The sequence below is a fragment of the Anolis carolinensis genome, chromosome 4 (genome assembly GCF_035594765.1).
Source record: "Anolis carolinensis isolate JA03-04 chromosome 4, rAnoCar3.1.pri, whole genome shotgun sequence".
Lineage (NCBI taxonomy): Eukaryota > Metazoa > Chordata > Lepidosauria > Squamata > Dactyloidae > Anolis > Anolis carolinensis.
The window spans coordinates 98,013,880-98,036,580 of NC_085844.1; the positions used below are offsets into that span (position 1 = coordinate 98,013,880).

Below are 22,701 nucleotides of genomic sequence, written 5' to 3' on the forward strand. Positions count from 1 at the left end.
CAACACAACTGATTTTGAAACAGTTGAAAAGATTTTGAAACAGTTGAAAAGCAACTCACCAATGCCTTGAAAGATCTCTCCAGCTACTACAAAGAGAACCACCTGAAGCCTAACCCTGCCAAGACACAAGTGTGTGCTTTCCACCTACGTAACCACGAAGCCAACAGGAAACTGAAAGTTACTTGGGAAGGCCAAGAGCTCGAACACTGTTTCCATCCTAAATACCTTGGTGTCACTTTAGACCGAACACTAACATATAGGAAACACTGCATAAACACCAAGCACAAAGTAGCAGCACGCAATAACATCCTGCGGAAACTGACTGGCAGCGCATGGGGTGAAGACCCACAAATAGTAAGAACATCAGCCCTGGCCTTGTCTTTCTCAACTGCAGAGTATGCCTGTCCTGTTTGGCACAAGTCTGCCCATGCAAAGCAGGTGGACATAGCACTGAATGAAACATGCAGAATCATCACGGGATGCCTTAAACCTACACCTGTTGATAAACTCTACAAGTTAGCTGGCATTGCCCCTCCTGACGTGCGACGGGAAGTTGCTGCTAACGGTGAGAGAAAAAAGGTCGAACATTGTGAAAGCCACCCACTGCATGGCTATCACCCTCCTCCCACCAGACTCAAATCAAGGAAGGGCTTCATGAGAACCACCACTCCTCTTGATGTTCCTCCAGCAACAGCAAGGGTGTCCCTCTGGGCAGCTAAACCTGGCAATTCTAACTGGATGGCCCCCCATGAGGGTCTTTCTCCAGGGGCAAACCAAGAATGGGCAACTTGGAAGTCCCTGAACAGACTCAGAAGTGGAGTGGGCAGATCAAAAGACAACTTGGCAAGGTGGCACTACCTGGAGGAATCCTCCACCTTGTGTGACTGTGGAGCTGAACAAACAACTCAGCATATGTATGCTTGCCCACAATGCCCTGCCTCATGTACGGAGGAGGAGTTGTTTAAAGCTACAGACAATGCGGGGTTTGGTATTCCAGAGCCTGGGAGAGTGGATGGGTTTTTCAATGGGGAAAATGAGGGGAATTTCGATCCTGACTCTGAGAATGGGCTTGAAAGTGAAACTGCCTCAGAGTCCAGCAGAGAGGGAGATGCAGCGGCTGGCAGAGACTTTTCACCTAGTTGTCTCATAGCAACCCCAGATAAGGAGTTGGATGGGTGAGAAAGTTCACCTGAAAATACACCTGCGTTTAACAGGAATCTTAAGACTTCATCTTAGAAAAGAAGCAAGGAAATTAAGGAGGTCACAGAGAATTCATGAGAAATCTCACAGGCAAGGAAGTCAAGGCCACAGACATGACTTCATGACTTTCAGACCTTAAATCAGAGAATTGTTTCCTTTAAATTCAGATCAGGCAACAGTGAGGATCTCGAGTCTTGTTTCCAGTTCATGTTTTAGTCTAAGATCTTGGGAGTTTGGATTCATGTTTTTCAGAAGTTTCTATAGTCTTGGTTTTGGATTCATGTTCATGTTTTGATTCTTGTTTTCCTGGATTCATACTCATGTTTTGATTCTGATTTTTCCTTATCTTGTTTTATAGAACAAGTTCAGACTGTCTGGATTATTCCCTTTGATATGCTTTTTCCTATTTCCAGTTTGGTTTGGCTTATTACTGGTTGACTACTTTTTCCCATTACCTATTGGATTTTGCCTTTCTTATTTCCTATGATAATTTTCCCTATTATATGTGTTTTTCTCAATAAACTGTTTTACTACTGCTTTTGGATTCCTGGTTGGTGTTGAGTGCAAGGTGTACTCTGGCTGGGGTGCAACACTCTTGTCATCGTGCTGAGTTAATCTATGCACATTTTTGTTTATTTATAAAACCTTGTGGCTCTCTCCTGGTTCTTTTAATAACTTTCAAGTCACTCTAAAATAGGCCTACAAAATCCCAAGTGCTCTGTTCCTTAAATTGCTGGAGCTTATATTTGTAGTATACAAATTTGTAAAAATGTATAGTCAGCATTCTGTTGTAAACTAGCACTTTATGAAGTGGCAAGCATACATAGGAATGAAAAATATACCCAGAGACTTGCCAAAGCATCACATGATCTTGGCCATATAATTAGTTTTCAGGGGTATGCATATGCTCTTGTCATACCCCCTTGTTTGAAATAACATAGTGCTATTGTTATTTTGGTAGAGCCATGTCCAGCATGTGGAGTACAAATCAAAAGACAGATTTGTGAACCCAAATGTCTTATAACCTTTGATTTGAGCAGGCCTACTATTTTTGCATTGATTTGAACTGAAGCCAGGTGAATGTGCTTGGTAAAATCTGGAGGCAATTTCACATTGGTCCCACACATAATATTGCCCATTCTCGCGTGTCATTAAGTAAGTTAATTCACAAAGCAGCATTTGAGTTTCAGATTGGCTCATGGCACTCGTTTCATGGTTTGCAGCAATATAATGTAATGGGTTGCCCCCTATGTGCCTTTCAGACTGTACTGATGAAGATAAGGACACTTGATACAGGTCAAGAGTTCATTCAATCTCCAGGCTGTTGGATTGCTATGGTGTAAAGCTCTTTCTCGTTGTCAATGAAATGGCTTTTGTAATAAGAGAAGACTCTAGAGGCAGAAGCAGCTGCGGCCATTGAGGTGCTTCACTGGGAAAATCAGAGGCAAAGAGGTCACTACCAGGCAGCAACCAAAGGGCAAAGGCAAAGGCACTCTGAGCCTTTACAAGAAGGTTGCTGGAAATAGCTTGTGCAGGGCATGTCTAGTCCTGATCTACTGATGATCTACTGATACTCTTGTAATGAAGAGATTTATGGCATCAATGGAGGCTGTAAGGAGTAGGCCAAACTTCCTCTGTGCAGTAGCACAGAAGAAGTTTGGCCTACTCCTTACAGCCTCCATTGATGCCATACATCTCTTCATTACAAGAGCATCAGTTCTCTCATTGATCAGGAATGGAGGACTTATGACGATGCTCCAAAATATTGTTGAACTGCAGCTTCCAGCAACCCTAACCAACATAGTCAGTGGTGGAGTATGCTAAAAACTGTAGTTAAACAACTTCTTGGGGGCTGCTACTGATTGTGATATTATTAATACAGTAGGTTCCTCCAGTTTCATGGAGATTGGGGGGAGGGGGGGAGGCAACCCCCGTACATGTGGAAAAACCATGAATGAAAAACTCATTATTTCTTTATTTGAGAGAACACCTTTCTATGAAACTCTAAGTTCTCCAAGGTGATTCTGTGGTCAACCAGATTAAACCATAGAATTGTGCAGAAAGACAGAGATTTCTAGAAAGGTACTGTCTCTAAGACTTACTCTGGAGGACACAGAGAGTTCTAGGACCTCCTCACACATGATGCTGGAATTGCCAAGAATTGCCATGTATTGTGGTGCTTGAGGCAGCACCCGCTCAGGGGGCATTGGGAACTTTCGCCCCATGCCCCGTACATCCTGGTTTTTCCCATACTTCATCACAAGGGGGTGGGGGGAGTAAGTATCAAGCAGCCGGCTCAATGAGTAAATTCCATTGGAAAGACGGGATGCTTCTTGCCTTTTGCCTCCAGCTATTTTTTGGTGGTGGCAGATTTTTTTTTTTTTTGGCAGTTTTACCACGGAGCCTCCTGTTGTAGCTCAGCAAGTGGTAGAGGGTTTTTCTAATGTTTCAGAGGATGAGGGGATTGATGGGTTTCAAAGTGAGGTGTCTGGGTGTGATCAAAGATAATTGCAGGCCAAGGTTTTGGATTCCTGTAACTGTTCCCAGGCAATAGAAAGTGAAAGTTGCAGTTCCCTCGTAAAACGGCCTTGGGCCAGTGGGGAGTTTGCTTCGGAAACTAGATTAGGTCTGAGAAAGCAAAGAGTGAAAAATAGACAAATGAGATATTCTCAGAGAATCCGAGATAAGACTTGAAGGCCTGTGGTGTTCGGTATGATCTCATGGGCACCTGGATGAGCTTAGGTGGTTTGGGCCTCAGCAGAGACAATATTGCTAAAAGGATGGTCTCTGCTCTCAAGCTCATGATTCAAGTTTCCTGTGCTGGTTCATACCTTTGTTCCTTGGATGGTTTGCCTTGGAAAAAGTTCCTGTTTTGTGGTTTATGGATTTATGTTTGAAGTACTGCTGTGGATTTTGGTTCCCTTGACTTTATGTACTTTGTCATTTTTGGATTACTGCTATTTTGTATTTTCTATTCTACAGACCCCTTTGGAAATGCCCCTTTTTTCTTTTTACATGCTTTCTTTAATAAACATTTTAGATAATACTACTGGACTCTGGTGTGGTGCTGGGTGAAAAGATGTTTCAGTGCTAGAGTTCAACACCACCACAGAACTACTTCTCCGGGGTTTGATAAGAGCTGGTGAGCTCCATGGCAAAACTGCTAAAAACCCGCCCCTACCACCAAAAAATAGCCTGTGTGAAGAGGTCCCTAGAGAAGATACATTAGCTAAATTTGTGCTTTAATCAAATCTGCAAAAATTAAGCTCGCTAATAGCAAAAGATGCTATATTTGAAAAATTTACTTTTTCTTGCATGACTTTGATTTCAGGAATTCTGAAACGTGGCTATAGAACCAGGCCTTTGGGCAATAAGCAATAAAAGGAATGAGCAGAGACTACGTACAATAGTGATTTACATTGAAACGGCCCTGGACTTTGATTTTTGGATTATGTGATTTTAATGTTTAAATTAATATGTTTTTAACTCTGTTTTAATGTTAATGTTATTGCGTTTTTATGATTCAATTGATAGTTGTATTTTATTATTGTTGTGTAGGCATTGAATTTTGTCATAATATGTTTGGAAATTGCTTTGAGACTCCCATCCAAGGTGAGAAAAGCAGCATACAAGTAAATAATTAATAAATAAATAAATGTTAAGACAGAGCAGAGCAATCCTCACTTTCCCTTTGCTCTAAAGGCCTGTTTTTGGCAGTTAGGTCGGGCTGGCTTGGGTTTTCTGTTCTCGTACCAAATGAAAGAGGCAAACCAAGAGTGGGAATGAGAGCAATATTCAACATGAAAGCCGATGGCAGTAGGAAGGAATCACAAGTATGCATTTTCTTTTCCTTTTTTCCAAGGTAACTAAATTAATCCACTGAAGTCATAACAACAACAAATACTCTTGTAGCATCTTGAAGAACAGCAAATGTTATTCTTGCTTATGTTTTTGTGGATTCTCTTAAAGTGTGACAAGTCTCTGTTGTTTTCTTTTTCTTTTGTGATATTGTTCACCAACAATTATCTCGAATGTGGGATATTGCTCACTATTCAAGGGGAGATGTTTTGTGGAAGGATAGAGGCAAGCAAAGGGCACAATAAATTGAGCATAATTAATTCTGCTTAACAGATAAAACATGCAAAACCCCATTGCTCAGAAAATGTGTTAGGATGCCACGAAGCAACTGATCATTAAAGCCGCACCAGCTGTTCTGTTACAGATTTTGTTTGATTGCTCATGCGAAACTTCTTCATAAACATTCCTGGATAAAATTTAAGCGACTTGATATGCTTTGAGGAGTATTTAACTGGACTGCAAAATAAGACAGGAGAACATTTTTCCCCACTGCTTACAGTAATTAAGTTGCTGCTCTTGTAGCTAGCTGACAGACGATATTATAATACAAACCATCAAGCTATCATACAACAAATGACAAGTGAGAAAAATGTTTTGAATGAGTAATAATGGCAGTAGATGTTTGTCTTGTTCTATCAGTCCAATTACAAGGGCTTGATGGTTTAATTGGTCTGCAGACTGTTAGCCTCCTAACGCCAGTAACTTTAGCATGTGATGGATTTTCATCAGTATGTATATCTCAATCATGGTGGCTTACCAAATTGAACAAAAATGAGGCAAACCAAGCTTCTGTTGGAGATTATGTTTGATGTGCTGGGAAGAAACTCTTTCTAAAAATAAATATATGACATCCCTTTATTTACTTATTTGGTCATTTCAGTTCACGTTCTATCCTGTCGCTTTCCCGTTCACAAAGTGCTTCTTAAACCATTTTTAAAAGTAGCCACTACAAAAGTAAACTCTGTACAGAAGGGCAGCCATAGAGAGGGCATCAAGAGATAGCAAAATTCTTTAGTACCTACATTGCATCCATCTTCCCCCAAAAGGAAATCAGCGCACAAGTTGATAAAAACAGAATAAATTATGCAGGAAGTGGATTGGAGCCGAGAACAGGTAAACATGCAGGAATGCCTAGCCACTCTAAGGGTGCATCTACACTATAGAATTAATGCTGTTTGACACCACTTTAATTGTCGTAGCTCATGGCTATGGAATCATGGGAGTTGCGGTTTGGTGAGGCATCAGCACTCTGAAAGAAAAGCTAAAGACCTTGTTAAACTATAACTCCCACAATTCTGTAGCATCGTTATAGAGATGAAATGGTGTCAAAATGCATTAATTCTACAGTGCATTTATTTATTTATTTATTTATTTTATGCACCGCTCTTCTCTCCCAGGGGGACCCAGAGCGGTCTTACACAATGGCAGAATTAAATGCCACAAATAATACAACATGTAGTAAAACCAAACATAAAACACAATCAAAAGCCGGTATCCAAATCAAATTAAAGCAATTAAAACCATGTGACCATTACAACAGAGCCAAAGTCAGAGCCAGTCTGTGTTTGACTTAATATTAATTCACAAAATCCATCAGGTCATATCAACTCATATCTTAGGATGGGAAAAAGCTTGGTCCCACAGCCCGGTCTTCAGCTGCTTCCTAAAAGACATGAGTGAGGGGGCTTCCGTAATCTCCCTTGGCAAGGAGTTGCCACCACCGAAAAAGCCCTGTCTCTAGTCCCTGCCAACCGCACCTGTGTAGATGCACTGTTCATTAATTTCATTCTCCAGGCCAAGTGAAACTGGAATCAAGACTATTACTGCAGAGGTAATATCATAGAATCATAGAATAATAGAGCTGGAAAAGACCACATGGGCCATCTAGTCCACCCCTCTGCCATGCAGGAAAGCACAAAGTATCTCTGACAGATGGCCATCCAGCCTTGGTTTAAAAGTTTCCAAGGAAGGAGCTTCTACCACACTCAGGGCCGGCCCTAGGTAATTTTTAAGTGTAAGCGAACAGAATGTTGACCCCCCCCCACCAATCACTGAAAAATAAAAGCGTTGAATAAACGAAAATGTTGGATAATGAGGGATTAAGGAAAAGCCTATTAAACATCAAATTACATTATGATTTTACAAATTAAGCACCAACACATCGACAGAAAAAGCAGTTCAATGCATGGCAATGTTATGGAGGAATTACTATATTTATGAGTTTAGTACCAAACATTGAAAGTATTGAAAACATTGACTACAAAAACATTGGCTACTAACAAATTGACTGCAAATAAAGATAGAATTGCATAAAATAAACTTGCAGTAAGAACACTGTCGTAAGTTAAATCTGTAAAAGCTTCAGTCCTTGCTGCCTAAAGAAATAGCTGTGGATCTGGGTGGGAGGCCGATTGCGTTGGATAATCCAGAACATTGGATAAGTGAAGGTTGGATAAGCAAGACTCTACTGCACTAACTATAGCTGATTCTGCTTAGCTCCCAAAATCAGATGGGAGTTGGTATTTTTAGGGTACTTAGGTCCTAAGATGTACATATAACCCACAGTTACCAAGAGTAAAATAAATACAAATTAAAACTTTAAATTAAAATTAAAACAAGAGTCAATACAAATAAACAAACACTATTGGGGGGGGGGGGAGAGAGAGAATTAACATTTTGAGAAAGCAGTGTATTTTTTGGATTGCTGTAGGTTTTTCGAGCTGTAGGTTCTTCCCCAGTCTCCAACAGACTTCAATCTCTGAGGATGCCTGCTATAGATGTGGGCGAAACGTCAGGAGAAAATGCTTCTGGAACATGGCCATACAGCTCGGAAAACTCGCAGCAACCCAGTGATTCTGGCCATGAAAGCCTTTGACAACACATTATTATTATTATTATTATTATTATTATTATTATTATTATTATTATTATTATTTTCTGCCCAAAGAGTGCTGGGATCTCATCAAACCACAGCTCCCTTGATTCCACAGCATTGAGCCACGGCAGTTAAAATGGGGTCAAACTACATTAATCCTACAGTGTAGATGTCCCCAAAGAGGGAGAGAGAGAAAGAAGAGGCAGAGCTCTATGTCAAAGGGATGGATAAACTGGTTTTTGCAGATGCTGTGTAGAGAAAAGTCATGCAGTTTAATGATCAGGTATGTTTAATGATAAGTCTTGCTACAAACCTGTCTGTTGGTTTTAAGTGACCCATGCTCTGCTAGCCTTGGCTGCAATGCAGTGATTTTAATCCTTGCCTACTCTTCTACCCAGCTGTATAACCCAGAATATCAAGGCATATAATCCACAATATCGGTTTTGAACTGGATTATCTGAGTCCACACTGCCATATAATCCACTTCAATGTGGATTTTATACAGCTGTGTGGAAGAGGCCTTCTACACTCCCATATAAGATTACCAAAGCAGATAATCCACATTATCTGCTTTGAACTGGATTGTATGAGTCTACACTGCCATATAATCCAGTTCAAAGCAGATGATCTGGATTTTATATGGCAGTGTAGAAGTGGCCATTGTCAAACCTAAGACAGCAGTGTAGTGGTTTGAGCATTGAACGATGGCTCTTGAGACCTGGGTTCAAATTCTTTGCTGTGCTATGGAAGCCAATTAGGTGACATTGTAAATAAGTAAGTAAGTACATTGGGTAAGTCACACTCACTCAGCCTCAGATGAAAGCAGCATCCTCTCTTTGAACAAGTCTTGCCAAGCAACCCCTGTGATTGGATTGCTGTAAGTTAGGAATGGCTTAAAGGCACAATGACCTAATCTAATCTTAAACTAGGAAATGAAGCACCTAAATATTAGGAATAATGGTTTTATTCTGTGTGATAGTGGAATCGATTGTATGGGACTGTTGTGGACTTGTCTTGTAGCTTTGAACCCTGGCTGATTCCTGCCTGGTGGAATACTTTGTTGGGAGGAGTTAGCTGGCCCTGATGGTTTCCTGTCTGCAATTCACCTGTTTTCAAATTGTTATTCTTTATTTAGTGTCCTGGTTTTAATTTTTGTAATGCTTAGAGCCAGGTTTAGGAGGTTTTGTGGGAGACAGTGGGAGTTTTGTGGGAGCCTGGGAGGGTGCTGAGTGGAGCCAGAGCAGCCAGGGCGAGGGAGGAGGAAAAAAGGCACTCTGAGGAGGGCTCTACAGTACCTTGAACTGAAGGAACTAGGGCTCGCGGCTCTGCAACTCCTGCTGCAGCCACTCCTGGCTGGGCTGACCTGTGACTGCAGGAAGGCAGGCAGGCCCTGCTTGCAGGCCCTGGAACGATCCCCGTTGCTCTTTCCCTCCTCCTCTCCCTCCTCCCTGTCGCTCTTTCCCTCCTCCTCCCTCCTCATGGCAGAGAGAGAGAGCTGAGCCCTCTTCCACTTCCTGGAGGCGCCTCAACTGTGCCCTCTAGAGGATGGCACCTTCAGCAACCACATACTTTGCCTACCTGCTGAACCGCCCCTGACCACACTCAGAGGCAGAGAGTTCCACTGTTGAATAGCTCGTACGGTTAGAAAGTTCCTCCTAATGTTCAGGTGGAATCTCCTTTCCTGTAATTTGGACCCATTGCTCTTAGTCCTAATTTCAAGGGTAGCAGAAAACAAGCCTGCGCCCTCTTCCTTATGACATCCTTTCACATATTTATACACTAGCTGTGCCTGGCCACGCGTTGCTGTGGCAAAGTGGTGGTGGTATTGGTTAAAAAATGTTGTGTAATTTTTATTTGACATTATTTGCATTTTTTATTAATTTTATTGTAAGTTATATTTTTATTTATTATATTTTATTATTTTCTTGTATTATTTTTAGTTATTTTCTGTTATTATAGTATTTTATTGTATCATTTTTTTGTGTTTTTTTATTATTTTTTATTGGGTTGCTAGGAGACCAAGTTGGAGGAGCTTAGCCTTCTAACTGGCAGCAATTGGATAAAAGCAATTATTCCTCTCTCTCTAATTAGGACTTTATTTTTCTTTTCTTTTTGTTGTATCAACCTAGAGGCGTGGATGATGGGTTGTGTTGTCAAATTTTGAGGTTGGGGGGCCTGTAGTTTTGTTGTTTTGTGGGTCGCCGTGATACCATCACTCTTTTATATATATAGATGGCTATCATGTCTCCTCTCAACCTTCTCTTCTGCAAACAAAATATAAAGTTCTTTAAGATAACTCCTCATAGGGATTCAAGGTCTCCAGAACTTTGATCATTTTAGTTGCCCCTCTCTGGACACCTTCCAGCTTGTTAATATCTTTTAAACTGTGGTGCCCAGAATTGGACACATTATTCCAGGTGAGTTCTAACCAAAACAGAATAGAAGGGCACAATGACTTCCCTCGATCTAGAAACTACTCCTTTTGATGCAGCCCAAAATCCGATTGGCTTTTTTAGCTGCTGTATCACATTGTTGGCTCATGTTCAACTTATTGTCTACGAAGACTCCCAAGATCTTTCTCACATGGACTATTGTCATGTTGGAAATAGCAACCTCCCAAGCCTTTCACTATTTATTTGCTAATGTATATATTTGCTAACCTGTATTCTATGTGTATGTTGATTTACCAGTTTGACTGTACCTCTTTGGTATGAGAGGGGTTATAGACATGGGATTGTACTCAGCATGTTCAGACTCAGGATTCCATTTTGTGTTCTGTGTCTGCTTAACACCTCAGTGGAGGTGGATGTGTGTCTGCTTTACACCTCAGTGGAGGTGGATGCATGTTGTTGTTTGGACTTCAGTAGAGAAGTATGACTTATGGACTTCAGTGAGTACAACTATTCCTAAAGACTATGGACTGTTGATTAAAAATGATACCCTGTGTACTCAACACGCAGAGAACTACATCCTATCTATAATTGAACTTTAATAAGAAATGTGCCTTTATGGTGAATTAATACAAGATGTTTGTAAGTAAACAAGATACATTATTTTTCAAATAAGACTTTGTTTTGTATCTCTGAGTGCATATTTTGAACTAAGAGGTTTAAAGGAAGTGTATATCTTTTGGGCAATAACAATTACAACCTCAATATTAACTTCAATGAAACAACCATCCTCTGCTAAAAATATATATATTTTGTAGTGGCATGTCTTTGTCCTTGGCAGTTCAAAGACATGGTTCTTTAATTTAATAGCTGAGTTACCTATGTACCATTACATGAATGCTTATGAATATCACTTGTTCAAATGGTTGGCTTCTAACAAGGTCATGCTTTTCTTGACTAGTGGTTTTCAAAAGGTGGTCTACACATGTTCATGGAGATTCACATTTGCCAAACAGATATGACATCATTTTTCCTTTTCAATAAAGTTATGATTGCCATTTATTTCCAAAGGAATATGTGCCCAGAGACTGGGTACAGTTATTTCCAATATATCAGGCATCACACATTCTGTATCTTTGCATTTCACTTTTTCTGCTTAAGTGTAGTATATTACATTTGTCCTTGTTGAAATTCATTTTCTTAGTTTTGGCCCATATCTCTAATCTGTTAAGGTCATTTTGAATTCTGATCCTGTCCTCTGGAGTATTACCTATCGATCCTAATTAGGTGTCATTTGTAAACTTGATCAGTATGCCCTCAAAATCTTCATCCAAGTCATTAATAAAGATGTTGAACAGTACTGGGCCCAGGACTGAATCCTGCGGCACTCCACTGGTTACTTCTTTCAACGATGAAGTGGAACCATTGGCAAGCACCCTTTGGATTTGATCACTTAACCAATTACAGCTCCACCTAATAGTAGTATTGCCTAGCCCACATTGGACTAGTTTGCTTCTATCAATAGCCTTTTGGGAATTCTTGGAGAACAGTAGAGGTCCAAATTGGAAGGAGAAAGAAGCCATGCCATTACTGACGAGCCTGTTCGGCAAAAGTACCACAGATGGATTTATTTAACAGCTGCTGGAGAGAAATATTGTGATTACTAAAATTCATCATGGGTTTCTTGGAAAACAAGTCATACTAATCTTTTCTCTTTCTTTAGTAGAGTTGCAAGCCTGGTAGATCAGGATATCCCTGTGGGTGTAGTATAATGTGACTTTTGCAGGGCTCTGACAATTTTCTTGCATACAAGGTGGGAAAATGTGAGCTAGACAATATTGCTGTTTGTTGAATTTTTGACCTATGGATGGACCAAACCCAAATAATATTCAGCAGTGGTTTTTCTTCTAATGAAATTCCTTAGGGTTCAGTCCTGAAACTGATGTCATTCAACATTTTAAAACACCACCCATCTTAAAAATAAAAGCACTGAGATAATTTACAATATTACTTTAGTTTATCATGAAACCAACTAAATTACTGCCAGTGCAATAATGTGTCCTTGGTTTCAGGAAGTCAGTTTGAAAATCCCAGCAAATAAAACACCTGAATATTCAATTGCTTTGAAACTAATATACATTTGTGTTGTATTTTTAGGACATATTACCATTACACAGCATTTGCTCAACTATTATCCTGGCCTTGATATTGAAAAAAGGAATGTCTTTGGATTTACGGCACTCATGAAGTCAGCAATGCAAGGCCGTAGCGAATGCGTCAGAGCCTTAATGTTGGCAGGTAAAGGAGGTTCTTCACTTCATTATCCTTATTCTCACTGAAGCACAGGAAAGACTAATTCACACTGAAGAGTTTATACTTCTTACTGTTTGGTGTGCTTGCTGTTGGTCTAGATGGGAGAGAGAGAGAGAGAGAGAGAGAGAGAGAGAGAGAGAGAGAGAGAGAGAAACCATTGTTGTTTACTGTGTTTTCTACCACTGAATTTCAGAGCTTGCAAACATTACCAAAAATCCTATCATGTTAACGTGGCTGTTGTTTCTGAGAAAACTAATTCAGTGTTCATTTCTATGTGCATCACAATTCATTAGTGTTGTGGTACTAATGCATTGCTTTTGAAGTGATATTTATACCTTTCTTCCAAATGACTTAAAACACAAATTTAAAATCACAAGTAAATGTGTTTGAAATTGCCTCTCATTACTCAAAACAACAAGCAAGTAGCATTCCATTTTTAATTTACCATTTCTAAGTAAATTCCTACGCTGGATTTTGGAATGTCCAGGATTTTGGATTTTGGGCTCGGGCTGTGGCGCAGGCTGGAGAGCAGCTGCAATGAATCACTGCAATGAATCACTCTGACCAGGAGGTCATGAGTTCGAGGCCCGCTCGGAGCCTATGTTTGTCTTGTCTTTGTTCTATGTTAAAAGGCATTGAATGTTTGCCTATGTGTGTAATGTGATCCGCCCTGAGTCCCCTTCGGGGTGAGAAGGGCGGAATATAAATGCTGTAAATAAATAAATAAATGTGAGTTTCATTAACAAAATTTAAATAATTAACATTATTATAGGTATGACAGTCTAACAGTTTATTATGTCATACTTAGTTCTGCTACTTTTTAGGTTGGAAAGTGCCCTTACATGCTTACAGGCTGCAATACCTAGAACAGAAGTGGGGAAAAGGCATCCTGTAGGCCAATGTTTCTCAACTTGGAGGTCACGAGGAAGTGTCAGAGGGCTCACCAAAGACCATCGGAAAACACATATTTCTCATGGTCTTAGGAACCCCTTTAGCAGAGAAGGCTGAAGATCTCTCTGCCTGTCCTCAATCTTTTTGGAAACAGACGGCTTATCCTCCAAAATTTGTGCTAAATTTGGTCCAGATCCATTGTTCTTTGGGTTCACAGTTCTCTCCAGATCTAGGTGAACTACGTCTTCCCTAAATCACTGTCAATTCCTCCCAAATCCCTCCAGTATTTTCTGTTGGTCATGGGGTTCTGTGTGGGAAGTTTGGCCCAATTTTATCATTGGTGGGGTTCAGAAAGCTTTTTATTATTTATTTATTTACAGTATTTATATTCCGCCCTTCTCACCCTGAAGGGGACTCAGGGCAGATCACATTATGTACATATAGGGCAAACATTCAATGCCCATAAACACATCGAGACAGAGACAACAGACAGACAGACGCAGAGGCAATTTAACCTTCTCCTGAGGGGATGTTCGATTCTGGCCACAGGGGGGAGCAGCTGCTTCATCATCCACTCTGATGGCACTTCTTCACTTCCTCATTCCAACGTTGTAAATTAGTTAAACTTGCCTCCCCACTTTTTATAAGTGGTACCTTATTTCCTACTTGATAGATGCAACTATCTTTCGGGTTGCTAGGTCAGCAACGAGCAGGGGCTATATTTTATTTTTAATTGACGGGTGCTCACCCCGCCACGGGCTGGCCTCAAACTTATGACTTCATGGTCAGAGTGATTTATTGCAGCAGCTGTTTACCAGCCTGCGCCACAGCCTGGCCCATTTGATTTTAACTACAACTCCCAATTGTCAAGGTCTATTTTCCTCAAACCTCACCAGTGTTCACATTTGGGCATATTGAGGATTTGTGCCAAGTTTGGTCCAGATCCATCAGTTTTGAGTTCACAGTACTCTCTAGATATAGGTGAACTACAACTCTAAAATTCAAGGTCAATGCCCACCAACCACTTCCAGTATTTTCTGTTGGTCATGGGAGTTCTATGTGCCAAGATTGGTTCAATTCTATCGTTGGTGGATTTCAATATGTTCTTTGACTGTAGGTGAACTATAAATCCCAGCAACTACTACTCCCAAATGAGAAAATTAATCCCCACCAGTATTCAAATTTGGGCGTAACAGGTATTTGTGCCAAATTTGGTCCAGTGAATGAAAATAAATCCTGCAGATCAGATATTTACACTGTGATTCACAACAGTAGCAAAATTACAGTTATAAAATAGCAATGGAAATAATTTTATGGTAGGAGGTCACCACAAAATGAGGAATTGTATTAAGGGGTCACAGCATTAGGAAAGTTGACAACCACAGCTGTAGGCCATATGTAGCCTCTCAGCCCCATTGTTGTGGTTCTCCCCGAGGGGAAGAAGCATTACCTGTGCTCTTTACCATCATTTGCTTTCTCCAGGAAAGTCTTATCAACATGGAGAGGAAAAAGGGAAGAAGCCTTGACTTGGCAGGCAGAGAGCTGTTCCTTGAATCTTAGCCCTTGTTGTCCACTGAATGTGTGTTTAATAGTTATTAAAATGTTTTTTTTTTCCAAATCAGAGGGCACATACTGTATAGAAAAGGCCAGCTGTCCAAGGTCCTGATATGAGAGGAAGCACTGCAGCCAACATCCAGACTGATAGTGCCACTTCCCTTGAAAATTAAACAGACACATATATAATATGACTAGGGAATACATTGCAATAAAAGGTTCAGGAGCCAAATATAACATAAAAGAGATCATGAAAATGCTAAAGGGATGCTAATGGAATTGGAAAGACCCAAAGCAGCGCCAGCGCCAGGATGGGAGGATTGTGTTGCTTTGTCTCAAGGATTCAGAACATATGATTCAAAGCAGGAATTTGTTTTTATACACAGTCATTGCATCAGTTCATGACTGGACAGATTTGCAAACAATTTTTTTTAAATGGTGGGTTAAAAGATATACATTCTTTTCCCTTGTTAGGGCTCTTTTTATGATGTAAATTTCTTCCTAGTGATTTCAAGAGTTTCTGTAGGCAGAGCATTTTCAGTGTATTTCAGGTCACCAGGGAACATGGGCTAATGGCAAAGCGAGACAGATCATTGCTGCTTCTCATTCTCAGGAAGCTGTGAAGATGAGAGTTACTGACCTGAAATTATATTTAGAAATAATTCATGGATTAGCAGATGCTCAGCAATTGCTAGGAATAATGAAGCTTCTAGTGTACTAAAGAGGATGAAACAGGGATTTATTGTTGAAAGGTTCGGAAGAAACAGGACTAAGCTCTTCTGGTCCTATTTTGAAAGATGTGAAAGTAACCAATAACCCATTGGAAATCCTAGTGATTACTCATTGCTTTAGCAGATTTCACAGTACTGTAATTCATGCAGTGAGCTAGAAATATAGGCTCTTATTCAAGAGCCTGAAGGTCCCAGTCAGGAAGTATGACTAGCGTGCGATAGCGTTGTTATATCATTAAAAGTATAACATATACAGAGTAAAAGTTAACAAAGGTTCTGACAAAGACGCTTCTTTTACAACTGCTTTTTATAGAGTCTTTGAAATAATAAAAGGAGAAACTGGGGAAAGAAAGAAAAAATCTTCCCTGAAAAGATTTTGGAAGACATTTTCAAATTGTTGTAGAAGGTTAGATGTTTTCTTTTAGTCAGACAAAGTATACGCTTTTTGAAAACAAGTATAAAATACGTTGTTTCATAGAATCATAGAATAGTAGAGTTGGAAGAGACCTCATGGGCCATCCAGTCCAACCCCCTGCCAAGAAGTAGGAAATCGCATTCAAAGCACCCCCGACAGATGGCCATCCAGCCTCTGCTTAAAAGCCTCCAAAGAAGGAGCCTCCACCACAGTCGGGGGAGAGAGTTCCACTGACGAACAGCTCTCAGTGAGGAAGTTTTTCCTGATGTTCAGGTGGAATCTCCTTTCCTGTCGTTTGAAGCCATTGTTCCGCGTCCTAGTCTGCAGGGCAGCAGAAAACAAGCTTGCTCCCTCCTCCCTATGACTTCCCCTCACATGGCTATCATGTCTCCTCTCAGCCTTCTCTTCTGCAGGCTAAACATGCCCAGTTCTTTCAGCCGCTCCTCATAGGGCTTGTTCTCCAGACCCTTGATCATTTTAGTCGCCCTCCTCTGGACGCTTTCCAGCTTTTCAACATCTCCCTTCAATTGCGGTGCCCAGAATTGGACACAGTATTCCAGGTGTGGTCTGACCAAGGCAGAATAGAGGGGGAGCATGACTTCTCTGGATCTAGATGCTATACCCCTATTTATGCAGGCCAGAATCCCATTGGCTTTTTTAGCAGTCACATCACATTGTAGGCTCATATTCAACCTGTTGTCCACGAGGACTCACGAAGATCTTTTTCACACGTACTGCTGTCGAGCCAGGCACCCCCCATTCTGTATCTTTGCATTTCATTTTTTCTGCCGAAGTGAAGTATCTTGCATTTGTCCCTGTTGAACTTCATTTTGTTAGTTTTGGCCCATCTCTCTAGTCTGTCAAGATCGTTTTGAATTCTGCTCCTGTCTTCTGGAGTGTTAGCTATCCCTCCCAGTTTGGTGTCATCTGCAAACTTGATGATCGTGCCTTCTAACCCTTCGTCTAAGTTGTTAATAAAGATGTTGAACAGAACCGGGCCCAGGACGGAACCCTGCGGCACTCCACTCGTGACTTCTTTCCAAGATGAAGACGACACATTGGTGAGCACCCTTAGGGTTTGTTCGCTTAGCCAATTACAGATCCACCAAACTGTAGTTTTGTCTAGCCCACATTTTACTAGTTTGTTTGCCAGAAGGTCATGGGGGACTTTGTCAAAGGCCTTACTGAAATCCAGGTAGGCTGCATCCACAGCGTTCCCTGCATCAACCCAACTCATAACTCTATCGAAAAAAAGAGATCAGATTAGTCTGGCATGACTTGTTTTTGGTAAATCCGTGTTGGCTATTAGCAATGGCTGCATTTGTTTCTAGATGTTCGCAGACCACTTCCTTAATGATCTTTTCCAGGATCTTGCCTGGTATCGACGTGAGGCTGACCGGACGGTAATTGTGTGGGTTGTTCTTTTTTCCCTTCTTGAAGATAGGGACCACATTCGCCCTCCTTCAATCTGCTGGGACTTCTCCTGTTCTCCAAGAACTCTCGAAGATAATTGCTAGTGGTTCTGAAATAACCTCAGCTAGTTCCTTCAATACTCTTGGATGTAGCTGATCTGGCCCTGGGGACTTGAATTCATTAAGAGCAGCCAGGTGTTCCTGGACAACTTGTTTCCCTATTTGGGGATAGATTTCCCCTAATCCTTCGTCCATTCCATGTTGCTGAGGTTGAAGATGGCTTTCTTTTTGTGAGAAGACTGAGGCAAAAAAGGCATTAAGTAGTTCTGCCTTTTCCCTTTCCCTTGTCACCATCACCACATCTTCTCCTTGCAGAGGCCCTATTGCCTCCTTGTTCTTCCTTTTTCTACCAACGTAGGCAAAAAAGCCTTTTTTGTTGTTTTTAATGTCCCTGGCAAGCCTGAGCTCATTTTGCGCTTTAGCCTTGCGAACCTTTTCCCTACAGGACTTGGCTATATGTTTGATTGATATATATATATATATATATATATATATATATATATATATATATATATATATATATATTCTTTGGTGATTTCTCCCCTTTTCCACTTCTTGTGCATGTCAGGCAGTGTCAGGCATACTTTTCAAAGGATCACAAATGATTTTCGAGCTCTAGGAACAAAGTTAAAACTGTATAATGTACATGTGATCTTTTCATCCCTCCTCCCCATTGTAGGACACGGCTCTACAAGGGCCAGAAAATAGTACAGGTCAATAACTGGCTCAGAAAATGAGCCATTTCATTTTACACGTTCATAGCCGCTTTGAGTCCCCTTCAAGAGAAATAAAGCATGGTTTAGATAATAATAATGATAATATTGATACTTTGCTGGAACATGTGGAACTCCTCTCATTTCATGTGGTATAAGAACCTATCCCTATTCTTTCCATGTTATTTCTACACCAGTTCCAAAGTTTCTGTATTAACTGAGATATACCTCTGCATTGTACAGTTTCAGAGACTCAAAAGACAATTGCACAGGTATTCCCAGGTGGCAGATTTTCAAAAACTCTTTTTATGTTACCCTGTACATAATCAGTCATTACCATAATCCAAAGAAAAACCATCTTTTAACCAGCTCACAACAGATTTCAAATAAAGATGACCTGACAAGAGGAAGTACAAGATATAACAGAATATGAAAACCATGTTCATTTTTTACTCCTTTCTGTACTGGGAATCTTGTCTGACCCAGCTACTAGGAAATCCTCTTATTCTTGTTGGATTACATGTGTCATTTCCTTGCTTTTGCAAACCAAGTTTAAAGGGGCATATTGTCATGCTTGCCAGCACAACTCAGTAGACTTTAATGGAACTGCCATGCTGCCAAACTGATTTTTTAAAAAAATATAAGTAAAATGGATCATTGATATTTGCTGAGATATCTAAATTATATAATATAGATAATTTGGCAAGATGTGTAGCTGTATTAATTTCATAAAACAATAACACTCCACAACTGGTAGACCTACTTATAGTATTTATTTTGAAAAAAAAATCAACTGTATTTGTGACATTAAATTTCTCTTAGGAAAATTAGATCTAGGTTGGAATAGGCATGTTTCTTAAATGGTGGCTTGCAGAACTGATGCCATTTGGAATACAAAACAGAATTGCATGCACTTGAAAGGGGGACTTGAATATTCATGTATGACCAGGTGGCAAAATATCCAACCTTCTTCATGATCATGTGGAATTGGCTTGAAAGGAGTCACAGCAGTAGCTGATAAGTATTTAAAGCAACTCCTGTATCCCAGATAGATTTTCTGACAGAGAACACAGATGGCACATTTTGACCCACTAGAAAAATAGGGTTTACTATACCATCAAATATTTGGTTATGTATCTGTGTTCAGAAACCTTTATAGATTTATTCATTGACTATTTTGTGATGAACATCCTTCATTCACATACCTTCTGACCTCTGTTATGACATTTTTCATCTACATGCCCTTCTGCTGATGCTCAGTCGCATAGTTGTTTCGGACTCTTTGTGACCTCATGGACCAGTCCATGCCAGAGCTCCCTGTTGGCCATCACTGCCCCCAGTTCCTTCAAGGTCAAGGCAGTCACTTCAAGGATACCGTCCATCCATCTCGCCCTTGGTCGGCCTCTCTTCCTTTTTCCTTCCATTTTCCCCAGCATCATGATCTTTTCCAAGCTTTCCTGTTTTCTCATGATGTGGGCAAAATACTTCAACTTTGCCTCTAATATCCTTCCCTCCAGTGAGTAGCCGGACATTATTTTTTGGATGATGGACTGGTTGGATCTTCTTGCGGTCCAAGGCACCCTCAGGATTTTCCTCCAGCACCAGAGTTCAAAAGCGTCTATCTTCCTTCGCTCAGCCTTCCCAACAAAGGATTCCCCCAGCAAGAAGTAGCCAGGCTTTGAAGCTACAAGGCTATTTATTCAGTGCTAATCAAGCTGGCCAGTTGCAACATTCACACTTGCTTCAAGCAGATAAGAGTTCTTTCTTGTACCCTGGGCATTACACAGATATATAAACCCACTTGCCTAGTTTCCAACAGCTAAGGAATGTCGTCTCCCCTCTGGGTAAACAAAGAGTTCATCATGTGTTGTGTTAAGTTATATTTAATGGAGTCAACATCACAGAGGAGCAATAAAGATCATGAAAGACAATGAGGATGACCAACTGGGAAGAAGTGATAAAGTTTCAAAATGCCTACAAGTCAGAGGCTACAATAATAATAATAATAATAATAATAATAATAATAATAATAATAATAATAATAAGACCTGGCTCTGGCTCACGAATGGGACCCTGAAGAAGGAGACAGAAGGCCTGATCCTTGCAGCCCAGGAGCAAGCCATCAGAACAAATGCAATCAAGGCCAAGATCGAAAAATCAGCTGATGACCCAAAATGCAGACTGTGCAAGGAAACCGATGAGACCATTGATCATCTCCTCAGCTGCTGTAAGAAAATTGCACAGACAGACTACAAACAGAGGCACAACTATGTGGCCCAAATGATTCATTGGAACTTATGCCTCAAGTACCACCTTCCAGCAGAAAAGAAATGGTGGGATCACAAACCTGCAAAAATATTGGAAAATGAACATGCAAAGATACCGTGGGACTTCCGAATCCAGACTGACAAAGTTCTGGAACACAACACACCAGACATCACAGTTGTGGAAAAGAAAAAGGTTTGGATCATTGATGTTGCCATCCCAGGTGACAGTTGCATTGATGAAAAACAACAGGAAAAACTCAGCCGCTATCAGGACCTCAAGATTGAACTTCAAAGACTCTGGCAGAAACCAGTGCAGGTGGTCCCGGTGGTGATCGGCACATTGGGTGCCGTGCCAAAAGATCTCAGCTGGCATTTGGAAACAATAGACATTGATAAAATCATGATCTGCCAACTGCAAAAGGCCACCCTACTGGGATCTGCGCGCATCATCCGAAAATACATCACACAGTCTTAGACACTTGGGAAGTGTTCGACTTGTGATTTTGTGTCTATCTTGTTTGCTGTGTCATAATAAAATAAAATAATAACTTTATTTTTGTATCCCGACACCATCTCCCCGCGCAGACTCGGGGAGGCTTACATGGGGCCAAGCTCAACAACACAATTAAAATAGACAAATATATAATGCACAATTCACAGTATAACATAGGTAAAAACAGCAGTACAATATAAAACAGAATATTAGAACTATTGTTTATAATGTCAACCAACCACCAGGCACAATTTCTATCGTCTTTATGGGAGGGGAGACTAAGACAGCAATACGAAATAGAATGATAGTTAAAGTACATAAAAGATAGGGACCGAATAAGGTGCGGGATCGATTATTGATACCATCTTGAGCTGGATTATCTAATGACTATCTTGCCAAAAGCCAAATGGAACATCCAAGTCTTTAATTGTTTTCTGAAGGTGGATAGGGAGAGAGCTAACCTAATCTCCCTGGGGAGGGAATTCCAGAGCCCGGGGGGGGGGGGGGGCACAGCTGAGAAGGCCCTCTCTCTCATCCTTACCAGTCATAACTGTGAGGAAGATAGAAGCGAGAGGAGGGCCTCCCCAGAAGATCTTAGAGATTGCGTAGGTCACAAAGATAGGCATGTCCTGAGCCCTGGGGGGGGGGGGGGGGGACGGACGGACGGACGGATGCTCAGGTGCAGGCTTGACAAATCTTTCCTTTAAAGATCTCCTTCTTCCCACAAATGTCTTGCTTGGTGTGTTTTCAGTGTGCATGCATATAAGATTCTCATCTCCCACGAAAATAAGAGATAGAAATTTCTCTGCAGAGTAAGATGTGGAAAAGTGTGCGTAAAGTCTCTCAGTATCTTCCCATGTGAGTTAAGTCAAAGGTGATGGCAGACCTCACAACCTCTGAGGATGCCTGCCATAGATGTGGGTGAAACGCCAGGAGAGAATGCTTCGGGAACATGGCCACACAGCCCAGAAAACTCACAGCAACCCAAAAGCTCAATTGTTATCCACTTGCATCCCATGGGGCATACATGGCTAGTTCTTTCTTCATGAAAGAAGAGTTAGGAGTACCAGTTCCTTCAACAGAGTGCGAAACTGGTCGATTAATTGACTTCTTTGAACCAGAAGTGCTTTGGATTTTTCTCAGATCTTGGAAAAACTCACATATATAAACACAATGAATCTTGAAGATGGAACCGAAGGCTAAACATGAAACTCATTTAGGCTTCGTATAAACACATATCCTGAAGGTAGTTTTAGGCAATTAAAAAAAAATAATGTTGTGCATGAATCAAAGATTGTTCACATCAAGCTGTCAGAAGCAAAGTAGTCGCTATGTCAGCCACCTATGTGGACTATTTTGGATTTTGGAATTCTCTATAAGAAATGATCAACCTGTCTTTATATGTGCAGATTATCTTTATGTGCTGTTATACAAATGATTCTTAAGAACAGCAAATTGCATATTTAGGTCTGGAGCTTTTGTTTTGGAACTGCTATCTAAAGAAAAGCTGGAAATGCATGTATTGGGAG

The 22,701-nt window shown here is 40.7% G+C and overlaps 1 protein-coding gene across 1 annotated transcript in view; it reads left to right on the forward strand.

Moving 5' to 3' along the window:
• ankrd33b (ankyrin repeat domain 33B) overlaps positions 1 to 22,701 on the forward strand; it is a 76,919-nt gene that overhangs the window by 48,148 nt on the left and 6,070 nt on the right. Inside the window, exon 3 of the mRNA XM_003219818.4 lies at positions 12,481 to 12,621. Coding sequence (XP_003219866.2) covers positions 12,481 to 12,621 — 141 coding nt within the window. The remainder of the gene's footprint in view (positions 1 to 12,480; positions 12,622 to 22,701) is intronic.